At 65.2% G+C, this 12,475-nt stretch overlaps 3 protein-coding genes across 5 annotated transcripts in view; 2 read left to right on the top strand and 1 right to left on the bottom strand.

Moving 5' to 3' along the window:
* F8 (coagulation factor VIII) overlaps positions 1 to 12,475 on the bottom strand; it is a 149,042-nt gene that overhangs the window by 7,811 nt on the left and 128,756 nt on the right. For all 3 annotated transcript variants that reach the window (XM_041740695.1, XM_041740696.1, XM_041740694.1), the window contains 3 exons: positions 2,529 to 2,673; positions 1,997 to 2,145; positions 822 to 998 (listed from right to left, as the gene is read on the bottom strand). In XM_041740695.1, the coding sequence (XP_041596629.1) occupies positions 822 to 998; positions 1,997 to 2,145; positions 2,529 to 2,673 (471 nt within the window). The remainder of the gene's footprint in view (positions 1 to 821; positions 999 to 1,996; positions 2,146 to 2,528; positions 2,674 to 12,475) is intronic.
* On the top strand, positions 7,395 to 8,185 carry LOC121483045 (histone H2A-Bbd type 2/3). Its single transcript, XM_041741255.1, has one exon. The coding sequence runs from the start codon at positions 7,395 to 7,397 to the stop codon at positions 7,965 to 7,967; it is 573 nt and encodes a 190-aa protein (XP_041597189.1). The 3' UTR covers positions 7,968 to 8,185.
* On the top strand, positions 10,522 to 11,976 carry F8A1 (coagulation factor VIII associated 1). The gene has a single exon (XM_041740697.1). The coding sequence runs from the start codon at positions 10,537 to 10,539 to the stop codon at positions 11,836 to 11,838; it is 1,302 nt and encodes a 433-aa protein (XP_041596631.1). The 5' UTR covers positions 10,522 to 10,536; the 3' UTR covers positions 11,839 to 11,976.

The following is a 12,475-nucleotide window of genomic DNA, read 5'->3' on the forward strand; positions in this document are numbered from 1 at the left end:
TCTCTCTCTCTCTCTATCATGAATAAATAAATAAAATCTTAAAAAAAACCAAAGATTTAAAAAAATAAAAAACAAACAAAAAGCCTCGTATGAGAAAGAACATGCTGCTTTTAGGGACCTGAAAGTTTCTTAGTCTGGGCGGAGCTTCTTAGCGATCAGAGGAGCAAATAGCAGAAGACTCTACCAGAGGGACTGGTAAGGGGCACTTGATGGGATGAGCACTGGGTGTTATGCTGTATGTTGGCAAATTGAACACCAATACAAAATAAATTTAAAAAAGTAAAAAAATAAAAATAAAAACATTAAAAAAATTCTTGGTTAAAAAGAAAAGAGACCATAGAGATGAATATTCATTCTCTCATTACTTGCGGGATAGCAGGACTTTTGTCAGGTCCTCTAATTAGCACAATTTGTTGACTTATGCAGCAAACCCACACCAAGAAGGAAGACTGTCTGGGTCCCACGTGTTAAAGGTCGACGAGGCCTAGGACTCTAAGTAGCTGATGCGGATACGGACATCTTTACACATTATTTGGCAAAAAACTCTCATTCGTCTTCATCCCCCTGGTTCTTGCCATCATCCTGGATGACAGCAACGTGCCTGAGGATAATCGACTTTTGGCTCTACTCTGCTCCTTCCTGGGATTGTATGTCCTTGCCTGGAGTCTCTGTGACCTCCCAGATGTCTTTCCTGGTATCCTACTACTGTAGATCCTCAATAAATATTTACCTTCAAAGTTTGATCACATAACAAAGTTATTAGGTTTCTAAATGTCAAGCCCTAGGAGAGGTTTTGTGCCTTTCCCATGAGACCAGCATACCTTGACTTTGCCATTCTGAAGAAACAGAGTCCAGTTATGGCCATCTTGACTACTGGAGATGAGGAACTCCTTCACATACATGCTGATGAGGAGAGATTTCACCCCCTGGGTGGTTATTCCTGTGACTTTCATGGTCTTCCGGAAGTCCACTTGCAGCCACTCTTTTGGGTTATTTGCCTAGGAAAGTCAGTTAGACTAGAATCCTGGGGAACAGTACCATTTGCTCCCAGACACCCCCACATCCCCTCTTCTTTACCACGTCATAGCAGGGACCACTCTGCATTTTCATGGTCTCTCCTTAGTAGACTGTAAGCAATTTTTCAAGATTCGTTCCTACAGCCTCAGGGTCTGCCATTTAACGGGTGCCCAGGAAATGTCTGCTAAATGAATATACGAGCCATATATAGATGGGCTAGGGTATGAGAAGCTTGGCAATGAGTCACACAATCTGTTTCGCTTAAAGTAAGCCCCTTGGAGGAGCAGAGACCACTGACTGCGTTCATCCCCAAGAGCTATCCAGGGATTGAAAATCACTAATTCAAAAAAAAAAAAAAGAAAATCACTAATTCAGGGCAGCCCCGGTGGCGCAGTGATTTAGCATCGCCTTTGGCCGGGCCCTGATCCTGGAGTCCCGGGTTCGAGTCCCACATCGGGCTCCCTGAGTGGAGCCTGCTTCTCCCTCTGCCTGGGTCTCTGACTCTCTCTGTCTCTGTCTCTGTCTCTCATGAATAAATTTTAAAAAATCGTTAAAAAAAAGAAAATCACTAATTCAGTGGTTCTCAGGGAAAAAACCTGCCCAATGAACGGTAGAGGAGTGTGACACTTTCCATTGAGGCACTGAGAAACCTGCAAAGAGGGCTACTTCTAGATACTTCTCCGTAACACTGGACTTGAGCTCCGACAATTTCTTCACAGGCATTCGCCAGGATTGCACACAGAGATCCTGCTCCTTGGAGGCTCACTCAGGGATCATTTCCCCCCTAAAATGTTGTGTGCGATCACCTGGCACATCCAGTAAATATCTGTGTGGATTCTTCCCCTGAGACGCGACCACCCTTGACACGTCTCGGGGAACACCCAGGTGGCAGAAAGGCCTCTAAAGGAGCAGTCAAGGACTCTCCCAACCCATCCTCCCTGCTCTGCGTCGGTTAAGTGGCGAGTGTGAGGCCTCTTACCTGAGGTCTCCAGGCATTAGTCCTGCCCTGCAGGTGCAGCCGGGCTTGGGAAGGAGACCAAGTGGCAAGCATACTGCTTAGGTAGGACGAGGCAGTGATCTGAGCATCTGATATTGCTTTACTCTCCATCCCCAGCGGCATGCTGCAACCTCAAAGAGATTAAAGGTGGGTGCAATCATAAGGACAAGAGGCAGCCTGCGGCCGCCGACACCCCAGCGATACAACTATCCCCACCGCACCATCTCCCAGGCATTAACCCCCGCACCCATGCTGTTACTGCTGCCCCGCGCCTTCTGGTCAGCTCTTCTCAGTTTGGGGGCACTTTGACCTTAAGAGTGCCGGAGGGGGTGGCTGCCCCTAGGGAATCCCATGGTTACAATGACCAAGGCCTGCGTTTGCTCGGCACTGCGCTGCTCTTAGCATTCGTGGTTCTGTGTCCTGGGACATCGCCCTGCCCTCGAGAAGACTAGGACAGTCATTCATCCCACCCGGGGCTGGGACACGGAAGGGCCCGTGATGACTGGGCACTTACTGTTGAAGTCACAGCCCAAGAGCTCCATGCGAAGAGTGCTGCGGATGCTGTAATGTGTTGGGTGCAAACGGATGTATTGAGCAATAATCGGAGGGTTAAAAATATTGTGTTTGATCCCAGATGAATCCACGTTGCCAAAGAAGACCTGTGGGGAGGGATTAGCACAGGTACATGCCAGGTGCAGACAGGGTACAAAGCAATTGCTCCCCATTGCATCTTCCCTCTAATTTTGCTTTGTGCCTCTCTCTCGACAGCATGCAACGCTCACATACAACCGTCGTAGCTAGAAGTCCTGTATGTCGGGCCCTGTTCCACATCTGAGAGGGTGCTGGCAGGCACCACCCTACCACCCTGGCCTCAGGATAATCTTCCAAGACTGTGGGCTCTGTGTGTGTGTGTGTGCGCGCATGTGCATGAACTGTGAGGCTTTAATTAATGATTCCTTGTGTATGGATTTGTAAGACACGTGTTAACATCCAACATGTCGGGGTTCGGACCTCGAGCAGTCTAGGGTGCAGAGAAAGTACACGGCATCTTCAAAGGAAAAGGAACACAGTTTGAGAAATGTGATAGGAACATCTGGTCAGGGGATCCCTGCGGGGCTCAGTGGCTCGGCACCTGCCTTCGGCCCAGGGCGTGATCCTGGAGTCCCGGGATCGAGCCCCACGTCGGGCTCCCTGCATGGAGCCTGCTTCTCCCTCTGCCTGTGTCTCTGCCTCTCTCTCTCTCTGTGTCTCTCATAAATAAATAAATAAAATCTTTAAATAAAAAAGGAACACCTACTCAGAAGATCTCGGTTTAAACCATGGCGTACAGGCTACGGAAAGTTTAAAATAATCTCTTACAAGGCACCTAGGATTTGTGTATGCTTGAATACACTAGAACAGGAATCAGTGTAAGTGTGTTATATGATGACACATCAGCATTACAGTATTGTGCGGAATGTTGTAAGAAATTGTTTTGCCCGGGTGCCTGGTGGCTCAGTCGGTGAAGCGTCTGCTTTCAGCTCAGGTCATGATCCCGGGTCCTGAGATCGAGCCCCGCGTCAGGCTCCCTGCTCAGTGGGGAGTCTGCTTCATCCTCTCCGTCTGCCCCCTGATCATTCATGGTCTCTCAAATAACACCTGAAAAATCTTTAAAAAAAGAATATAGGTGCAGAAGTCCTCAAATGATTTTAGCAAACGGAATCCAGCAGTACATTATAAAAGTGACATTGCATGTCCAAAAAGGAACTCTCCCAGGAATACAAAGATGCTTCAACTTAAGAAAATAAATCTACGTTAATAAAATAAAGGGGGAAAAACCCACATGACTGTCTTGATTCATGCAGAAAAAGCATTGACTAAAACCCACCTTTTCCTGACAAAAAACACTCAGCAAACTAGGAATAGAAGGGGAATCACCAAACATAATAAAGGGCATCTATGAAATACCCATAGCTAAGGTCATACATACTCACTGGTGGAAGACTGAAAGCTTTCCCCTAATCAGGAACAAGAATCTGTGCTTTCCCTGCCTCTAACCGACATTGTAAGGGAAATCCTGGCTAGAGCAATGATGCAAGAGAAAGAAATAAAAGGTATTTAAATTGGAAAGGAAGAAGGAAAACCATCTGTATTCTCAGATGACAGAACCTTACACAGAAAAAGTCCTAAAGAATTCACGAAACACCGGCAGAGTTAGTGAATTCAACAAACTTCAGGATATGAGACCAACGTGCAGAAATTAGGGGGCTTTCCACGCGGCAGCGGCGGCGAACCTCAAACGAAACTGATTAATTGATCAGTTAACTGATTGAATAATTTTATTCAAATCGGGATCAAGTGCAATTACATCCCTAGGAATACACTTAGCGGAGGACGTGCAGGGGGTGTGCACGGAAAGTCACGAATCATTGCTGAACCTCACTCGGGAGGCCCCGAATACGCGGGAAGCCCCCCCCCCCCCCCGTTTCAGGACCTGAACGTGTCGCATCGCCGAGTGCCGAGTCGCGCCCAGGCGACCGACAGGTCGCACCCCCCGCCGGGATGCCCCCACCCCCCGCCCTGCCCAGCCGGAGTGCAGGGGCCGCCTGGAGGGGCGCCCAGTGGGAGGGCCCCGCGGGTCCCGGCGCACCTGCAGCGCTCCCCCCTCGCCGACCGGCCGCTGCTGGCACCGCGGGGCGGCGCTGGGGACCCGGGGGCGCGACAGGCCCAGCTGGGGGGGAGGAGTGCAGCTGGGCACCCGCCTGCAGCCCGGGCTCGGGTCGGCAGCCCTGGGGGGGCGGGGGGAGCCCGCAGGCTCCACGGGGGTCCGGGTCAGCGGGCTGCACCTGCCCGAGCTCCCTGTCCCTCGGGCCCCGCCCTGCCCCTCCCTACACACGGGGGGCAGTGACCCCCAGGTGCCGCGGCACAGCCGGCGCAGGGGCTCGCGAGGCCGCACCGGGGGCAGCACGCGCGGGCCAGGGCCAGTGGGGCGGCGCGGCGGGAGCAGGGGGCCGAGCTCAGCGCGCTGCCCAGACAGCGGGTGTCGCCCTGCCGTCGGGCCCCCCATCCCGCGCCCGGAGGGGCCCCGGGGGCGTCGGAAACGCGGGCTCGGCCCGAGGCCCGCCCGACGACCTTCGCCGCCGCCGCGCACGTCGGCCCGCAGGTGCCCCTCGCCGCCAGGTGGGCCGCCGGGTGCGCAGCGGGGCGACCCCGGGGGGCTCTGCGCGCAGTGGGGGCGAGTCAGCCCTCGACGGATGAGCAGGACGATCCCCGCTCCCTCGGTGGGCCCATTCCTGCTCCCTGGGGGGACGGACCCCGATTCCTGTCCCTTGGTGGAGGGGCCCCGACTCCTGTCCCTTGGTAGAGGGGCCCCGATTCCTGCTCCCTCTGGGGGAGGGGCCCGATTCCTGCTGCCTTGGAGGAGGGACCCCGATTCCTGCTCCCTCGGGGGGAGGGACCCCGATTCCTGCTCCCTCGGTGGGCCCATTCCTGCTCCCTGGGGGGACGGACCCCGATTCCTGTCCCTTGGTGGAGGGGCCCCGACTCCTGTCCCTTTGTAGAGGGGCCCCGATTCCCGATCCCTCTGGGGGAGGGGCCCTATTCCTGCTGCCTTGGAGGAGGGACCCGGATTCCTGCTCCCTCGGGGGGAGGGACCCCAATTCCTGCTCCCTCGGGGGGCCCCGATTCCCGCTCCCTCGGAGAACAGCCCTCCTGAGAACATGGTGCCGAGGAACGCGGCGGGCGCACACGGCCACCTACTGGCCCCAGGGTGGCACCTGCAGCAGGTGTCTAGAGGACGCCAAGCGGCAGGGACGGGAACCGAGGAGCGGCCCCCCGGGGCAGGAGGGGGTGCAGGGGGCAGTGAGCGCGCGGCGGCCGGGCCGTCTGCGCGGGGTGGTGCCGCGTGTGCACCCGAGAGGGCCGACATGTCGGGGCGCACCTGGTGGCGCGCGAGCTCCTGCCTTCCGCGCGGCGCAGGGCCAGCGACTTCCCGCCGATTCTGGTGTGCGACGGCCGGGCCGGGCCAATGGGGACGCAGTGACCTCATCAGATCTGCGTGTCACCGCGTGCGCAGGGGGCGGGGAGGGGGTGTCGCTTTATAAGGACGGGGCCTCGTCGCCCGCTGCTCAGAGCTCGGGAGCAGCCGGCCCAGCGCGCCGCACGGCGGTGCACCCCGGCGCTCCTCTCTGCGCCCCGACGCCGATTCGGCAGCGCAGCCCGAGGCCCGTCTCTCCACAGCCCGAGGTCGGTCTCTTTCCTCCCTCGAGGGGAGGGGCCCCGATTCCTGCTCCCTGGGGGGTGGGGGGAAAAGGCCGTTATTCCTGCTCCCCGGGGGGGGGTGCCCCGATTCCTGCTCCGCGGGGGGAGGGGCCCCGATTTCTGCTCCCTGGGGGGTGGGAAGAGGCCGTTATTCCTGCTCCCTGGGGGGGTGCCTCGATTCCTGCTCCGTCGGGGGGAGGGACCCCAATTCCTGCTCCCTCGGGGGGCCCCGATTCCCGCTCCCTCGGAGAACAGCCCTCCTGAGAACATGGTGCCGAGGAACGCGGCGGGCGCACACGGCCACCTACTGGCCCCAGGGTGGCACCTGCAGCAGGTGTCTAGCGGACGCCAAGCGGCAGGGACGGGAACCGAGGAGCGGCCCCCCGGGGCAGGAGGGGGTGCAGGGGGCAGTGAGCGCGCGGCGGCCGGGCCGTCTGCGCGGGGTGGTGCCGCGTGTGCACCCGAGAGGGCCGACATGTTGGGGTGCACGTGGTGGCGCGCGAGCTCCTGCACGCTCGTCGCCCGTCGGTGACGCCCTATGCCGTCCGCGCGGCGCAGAGCCAGCGACTTCCCGCCAGCGGCTTTTCCGGCGGGCGAGGGCCGGGCCGGGCCAATGGGGACGCGGTGACCTCATCAGGCCTGCGTGTCACCACGTGCGCAGCGGCGCGGGGAGGGGGTGTGTCCCTCGGATACGGAGCGCGGCCTCACCCCCGCTGCTGAGGGCTCGGGAGCAGCCGGCCCAGCGCGCCGCACCGCGGTGCACCCCGGCGCTCCTCTCTGCGCCCCGACGCCGTTTCGCCAGCGCAGCCCGAGGTCGGTCTCTGCAGCCCGAGGTCGGACTGTCTGCAGCCCGAGGTCGGACTCTCTGCAGCCTGAGGTCGGACTCTCTGCAGCCCGAGGTCGGTCTCTCTACAGCCCGAGGTCGGTCTCTCCGCAGCCTGAGGTCGGACTCTCTGCAGCCCGAGGCCCGTCTCTCCGCAGCCCGAGGTCGGTCTCTCCGCAGCCCGAGGTCGGACTCTCTGCAGCCCGAGGTCGGCCTCTGCACCCCGAGGTCGGTCTCTCTGCAGCCTGAGGCCCGTCTGTCTGCAGCCCTTGCCCCATCTCTCTGCAGCCCGAGGCCGGTGTCTCTGTCCACAGCCCGATGTCTCCGCCCGAGGCCCGTGGCTCCGCGGCCCGACGCCGGACTGTCCGCAGCCCGGGGTCTCCGCAGCCTGAGGCCCGTGGCTCCGCGGCCCGACGCCGGACTGTCCGCAGCCCGGGGTCTCCGCAGCCTGAGGCCCGTGGCTCCGCGGCCCCACGCCCGACCGTCCGCAGCCGGGCCGCAGCCGGGCCGCAGCCCGAGGCCCCGCGCCGAGCGCCGCCGAGGCCCAGCACGCGCCTCCGGGGGAGCCGTGGAGGGCGGCCCGGCCGCCCGAGGTCATGCCGCTCGCGCAGCGCCCGCGCCGGCCTGGCCTTCTCCGTGTGCCAGGTGGAGCGCCTCCTGCGGGCCGGCGGCTACGCCAAGCGCCTGGGCGCGTCCGCCCCCATCTTCCTGGCGGCCGTCATCCAGTTCCTGACGGCCACCGTGCTGGGGCTGGCGGGCGACGAGGCCCGGCACAGGCGCACCGCGTACATCACCCCGGAGCTCGTGGACCGGGCGCTGCACAACCACGAGCTGCTCAGCGGCTTGTTCACGATGACCACCGTGTCCCAGGTGGCCCCGTGCCGGTACTAGCCGCCCCCGGCCGGGCACCAGCCGCCCCCGGCCCCTGATCCCCGCCCCCGCCCGGGGAGCCGCCGGGGGGGCTCGGTGACCCCCGCGTCCCCGCAATAAAAAGCGCAGAGACAACCAGCCGTGTGCGCCTCGCTCACTGGGTGCGGGACGCGCCTCGGGGGGAGGGCGGGGGGGGGCGGGGGCGGGTCTGGGGGGAGGTTGGGGTTTGGGGTTGTGGGCGAGGTTGGGGTGGGGGTGCGGGGCTCGGGGATGACGGGGGGTTGGGGTGCCCTCGGCGGCGCACGATGGAGGTGCACGTTTGGGGGGGGTGGAGGATTTGGGGTGCGGCGTGGGGCGCGGGTTCGTGGGTGTGGTGCGGGGTTCGGTCGTGGGGTCCGGGGCAGTGTTGGGGTGCAGGGACGGGGGCTGTGGCGGGGTCCGGCTGGGGTGCAGGGGTGGTGGCGGGGTCCAGCTGGGGTGCGGGGACGGCTCGGAGTCCGCTATGACACCCAAGACCGGCTTCTCTCGGGGTCAGGGCAGGGGTGGCCGGGTTGGGGGTGACGGTGGAGCATAGAAGACCCCCCCCACCGCATGGGCCAGTCCCTAGGACGATGGCGCGTGTGGGGCTGGAGCTCAGGACCATGCCTGCGGCGTGGTGATGGGGTGAACGCTGGTGTCATAAGAACCTGGGTGCGGGATGGAGGGGGACACCCCTGCCGGCGCGGAGTGAATGGGGGACACACCTGCCGGCGCGGACTGCTTCGGGGACACCCCTGCCGGCGCGGACTGTTGCGGGGACACAGCTGCCGGCGTGGACTGTTGGGGGGACACCCTTGCCGGCGAGGAGTGAATGGGGGACACACCTGCTGGCGCGGACTGTTGGGGGGACACACCTGCCGGCGTGGACTGTTGGGGGGACACAGCTGCCGGCGCGGACTGTTGGGGGGACACAGCTGCCGGCGCGGAGTGAATGGGGGACACCCCTGCCGGCGCGGACTGTTGGGGGGACACAGCTGCCGGCGCGGAGTGAATGGGGGACACACCTACCGGCGTGGACTGTTAGGGGTACACAGCTGCCGGCGCGGACTGCTTCGGGGACACACCTGCCAGCGCGGACTGTTGGGGGGACACACCTGCCGGCGTGGACTGTTGGGGGGACACATCTGCCGGCGCGGACTGTTGGGGGGACACAGCTGCCGGCGCGGAGTGAATGGGGGACACCCCTGCCGGCGTGGACTGTTGGGGGGACACAGCTGCCGGCGCGGACTGTTGGGGGGACACACCTGCCGGCGCGGACTGTTGGGGGGACACAGCTGCCGGCGCGGACTGTTGGGGGGACACACCTGCCGGCGCGGACTGTTGCGGGGACACACCTGCCGGCGCGGACTGTTGGGGGGACACACCTGCCGGCGCGGAGTGAATGGGGGGACACCCCTGCCGGCGCGGACTGTTGGGGGGACACACCTGCCGGCGCGGACTGTTGGGGGGACACCCCTGCCGGCGCGGACTGTTGGGGGGACACCCCTGCCGGCGCGGACTGTTGGGGGGACACACCTGCCGGCGCGGACTGTTGGGGACACACCTGCCGGCGCGGACTGTTGGGGGGACACACTGCCGGCGCGGACTGTTGCGGGGACACACCTGCCGGCGCGGACTGTTGGGGGGACACACCTGCCGGCGCGGAGTGAATGGGGGACACCCCTGCCGGCGCGGACTGTTGTGGGGACACACCTGCCGGCGCGGACTGTTGGGGGGACACACCTGCCGGCGCGGACTGTTGGGGGGACACCCCTGCCGGCGCGGACTGTTGGGGGGACACACCTGCCGGCGCGGACTGTTGCGGGGACACACCTGCCGGCGCGGACTGTTGGGGGGACACACCTGCCGGCGCGGAGCTGATTGGGGGACACCCCTGCCGGCGCGGACTGTTGGGGGGACACACCTGCCGGCGCGGACTGTTGGGGGGACACCCTCTGCCGGCGCGGACTGTTGGGGGGACACACCTGCCGGCGCGGAGCTGTTGGGGGGACACCCCTGCCGGCGCGGACTGTTGGGGGGACACACCTGCCGGCGCGGACTGTTGCGGGGGACACATCTGCCGGCGCGGACTGTTGGGGGGACACACCTGCCGGCGCGGAGTGAATGGGGGACACCCCTGCCGGCGCGGACTGTTGGGGGGACACAGCTGCCGGCGCGGACTGTTGGGGGGACACAGCTGCCGGCGCGGAGTGAATGGGGGACACCCCTGCCGGCGCGGACTGTTGGGGGGACACAGCTGCCGGCGCGGACTGTTGGGGGTACACAGCTGCCGGCGCGGACTGCTGCGGGGACACCCCTGCCGGCGCGGAGTGAATGGGGGACGCAGGAGCCGGCGCGGACTCGGGGGGACGGGGCTTTGACGGAAGGCGGGGGGGGCGGGGACCATCCTGCCACCGGCCAAGCGGCCTCGGGGCCACGCGGGCCGGCGCCGCGACGTCAGCTCGGGGCCGGGAGGGGCCGGGGTCGCGTCGGAAGGGCCACGGCCGCCCAGGCCCCGCGCCGGCCCGAGCGCTCGGTTCCGTGGGCCGGGACGGCGGGGCGCGGCGCACGCATGCGCGGGGCCGGCGGCGTGGGCACGTCGGGCGTGCGCGCGGGCGTCCGCGCGGGCGCGCGTGCGGGCAAGATGGCGGCGGCGGCGGCGGGCGGCCCGGGCGGCCCGGGCGGCGGCGGCGGCGGCGGCCCGGGCGGCGGCGGCGGCGGCGCGGGCCCGGGGCCCGAGGCCGGCGACTTCCTGGCCCGCTACCGGCAGGTGTCCAGCAAGCTGCGGAAGCGGTTCCTGCGGAAGCCGAACATGGCGGAGGCGGGCGAGCAGTTCGCGCAGCTGGGCCGGGAGCTGCGCGCGCAGGAGTGCCTGCCGTACGCCGCGTGGTGCCAGCTGGCCGTGGCGCGCTGCCAGCAGGCGCTGTTCCACGGGCCCGGGGAGGCGCTGGCGCTGACCGAGGCCGCGCGCCTCTTCCTGCGGCAGGAGCGCGACGCCCGCCAGCGCCTCGCCTGCCCCGCGGCCTACGGGGAGCCGCTGCAGGCCGCCGCCAGCGCGCTGGGCGCCGCCGTGCGCCTGCACCTGGAGCTGGGCCAGCCGGCCGCCGCCGCCGGCCTGTGCCTCGAGCTGGCCGCCGCCCTGCGCGACCTGGGCCAGCCGGCCGCCGCCGCCGGCCACTTCCAGCGCGCCGCGCAGCTGCACCTGCCGCAGCTGCCCCTGGCCGCGCTGCAGGCGCTGGGCGACGCCGCCTCCTGCCAGCTGCTGGCGCGCGACTACAGCGGCGCCCTGGCCGTCTTCACGCGCATGCAGCGCCTGGCGCGGGAGCACGGCAGCCCCCCGCTGCGGCAGCCGCCGCCCGCCCCGCCGCCGCCCGCCCCGCCGCTGCCCCTGGCCCCGCCGCCGGCGGCGTCCTCGTCCTCGTCGGCCCCGTCGGCCTCCTCGGCCTCGGCCCCGCTGGGCCCCGGCGCTGCCCCGGCCCTGCCCGCCGCCCTGCTGCCTGCCGGCGCCGCGCCCGCGCCCGCGCCCGCCGCGCTGGGCGCCTTCTCCGACGTGCTGGTCCGCTGCGAGGTGTCCCGCGTGCTGCTGCTGCTGCTGCTGCAGCCGCCGCCCGCCAAGCTGCTGCCCGAGCACGCCCACACGCTGGAGAAGTACTCCTGGGAGGCCTTCGACGGCCACGGGCCCGACGGCGGCGGCCAGCTTCCCGACGAGCTGTTCCTGCTGCTCCAGTCCCTGGTCATGGCCACCCACGAGAAGGACACGGAGGCCGTCAAGTCGCTGCAGGTGGACATGTGGCCGCTGCTCAGTGCGGAGCAGAACCACCTGCTGCACCTCGTTCTGCAGGAAGCCGTGTCCCCGTCGGGGCAGGGCGTCTGACCACTCGCGCGCGCCAGCGCCGAAGCCGCTTTCCGCCTCTGGCCCCGTGGCCTGCATCTGCCCCCGTGGCCTGCATCTGCCCCGCCGTTTGGCCGCGGGCCGGCGGGCGGCGGTGCCCATGGACGGACGGGCAGGGAGGGGCCCGGCGCTTGCACCTGCCTTGGTCCGCGCCCGCCCGCCTCCACCGGACGCTGCTGGACTGCAGGCTCCCGCATCCCACAGACCTCGCGCCGTCACTGGCGCGGCAACCACCCCAGCATCACGGGGTCAGCCTGCAGGACTGGGCTCTCTTCCCCAAGACTGGCCACGGGACACCGAGCGGCCCCTTTACCCCTGGCCTCTTGTTGCACCCAACTGCCCTGCGGGCCCCCCCCCCCCCCCCCCCCCCCCCCCCCCCCCCGTACACCTCTGTTGCAAGTTGGACGGTTGGATGTTGCACACGGCTCTCGGGCCCACTTTTTTTCCGTCGGGGATCTGCTTTAGCGCAGGCCGGTGTCTCTCCAGGTGCTCACCCCGGTTCTCCTTTGTTGCCCACGCCCCACGCGTACCCCTGGGGAGCACTAGATGGCACGGGCCCTCGGGGCTGCTGCCCTAAATCCACAATAAAGCCGTTCTGATGCCCCTCGCCTGCGGTTCG

Source organism: Vulpes lagopus, chromosome X, assembly GCF_018345385.1.
Source record: "Vulpes lagopus strain Blue_001 chromosome X, ASM1834538v1, whole genome shotgun sequence".
Classification (NCBI taxonomy): Eukaryota; Metazoa; Chordata; class Mammalia; order Carnivora; family Canidae; genus Vulpes; species Vulpes lagopus.

Excerpts from the sequence above, each read along its gene's own strand:
- F8A1 (XM_041740697.1), top strand. The coding sequence starts at position 10,537 with ATGCGCGGGGCCGGCGGCGTGGGCACGTCGGGCGTGCGCGCGGGCGTC.
- LOC121483045 (XM_041741255.1), top strand. The coding sequence starts at position 7,395 with ATGTCTCCGCCCGAGGCCCGTGGCTCCGCGGCCCGACGCCGGACTGTC.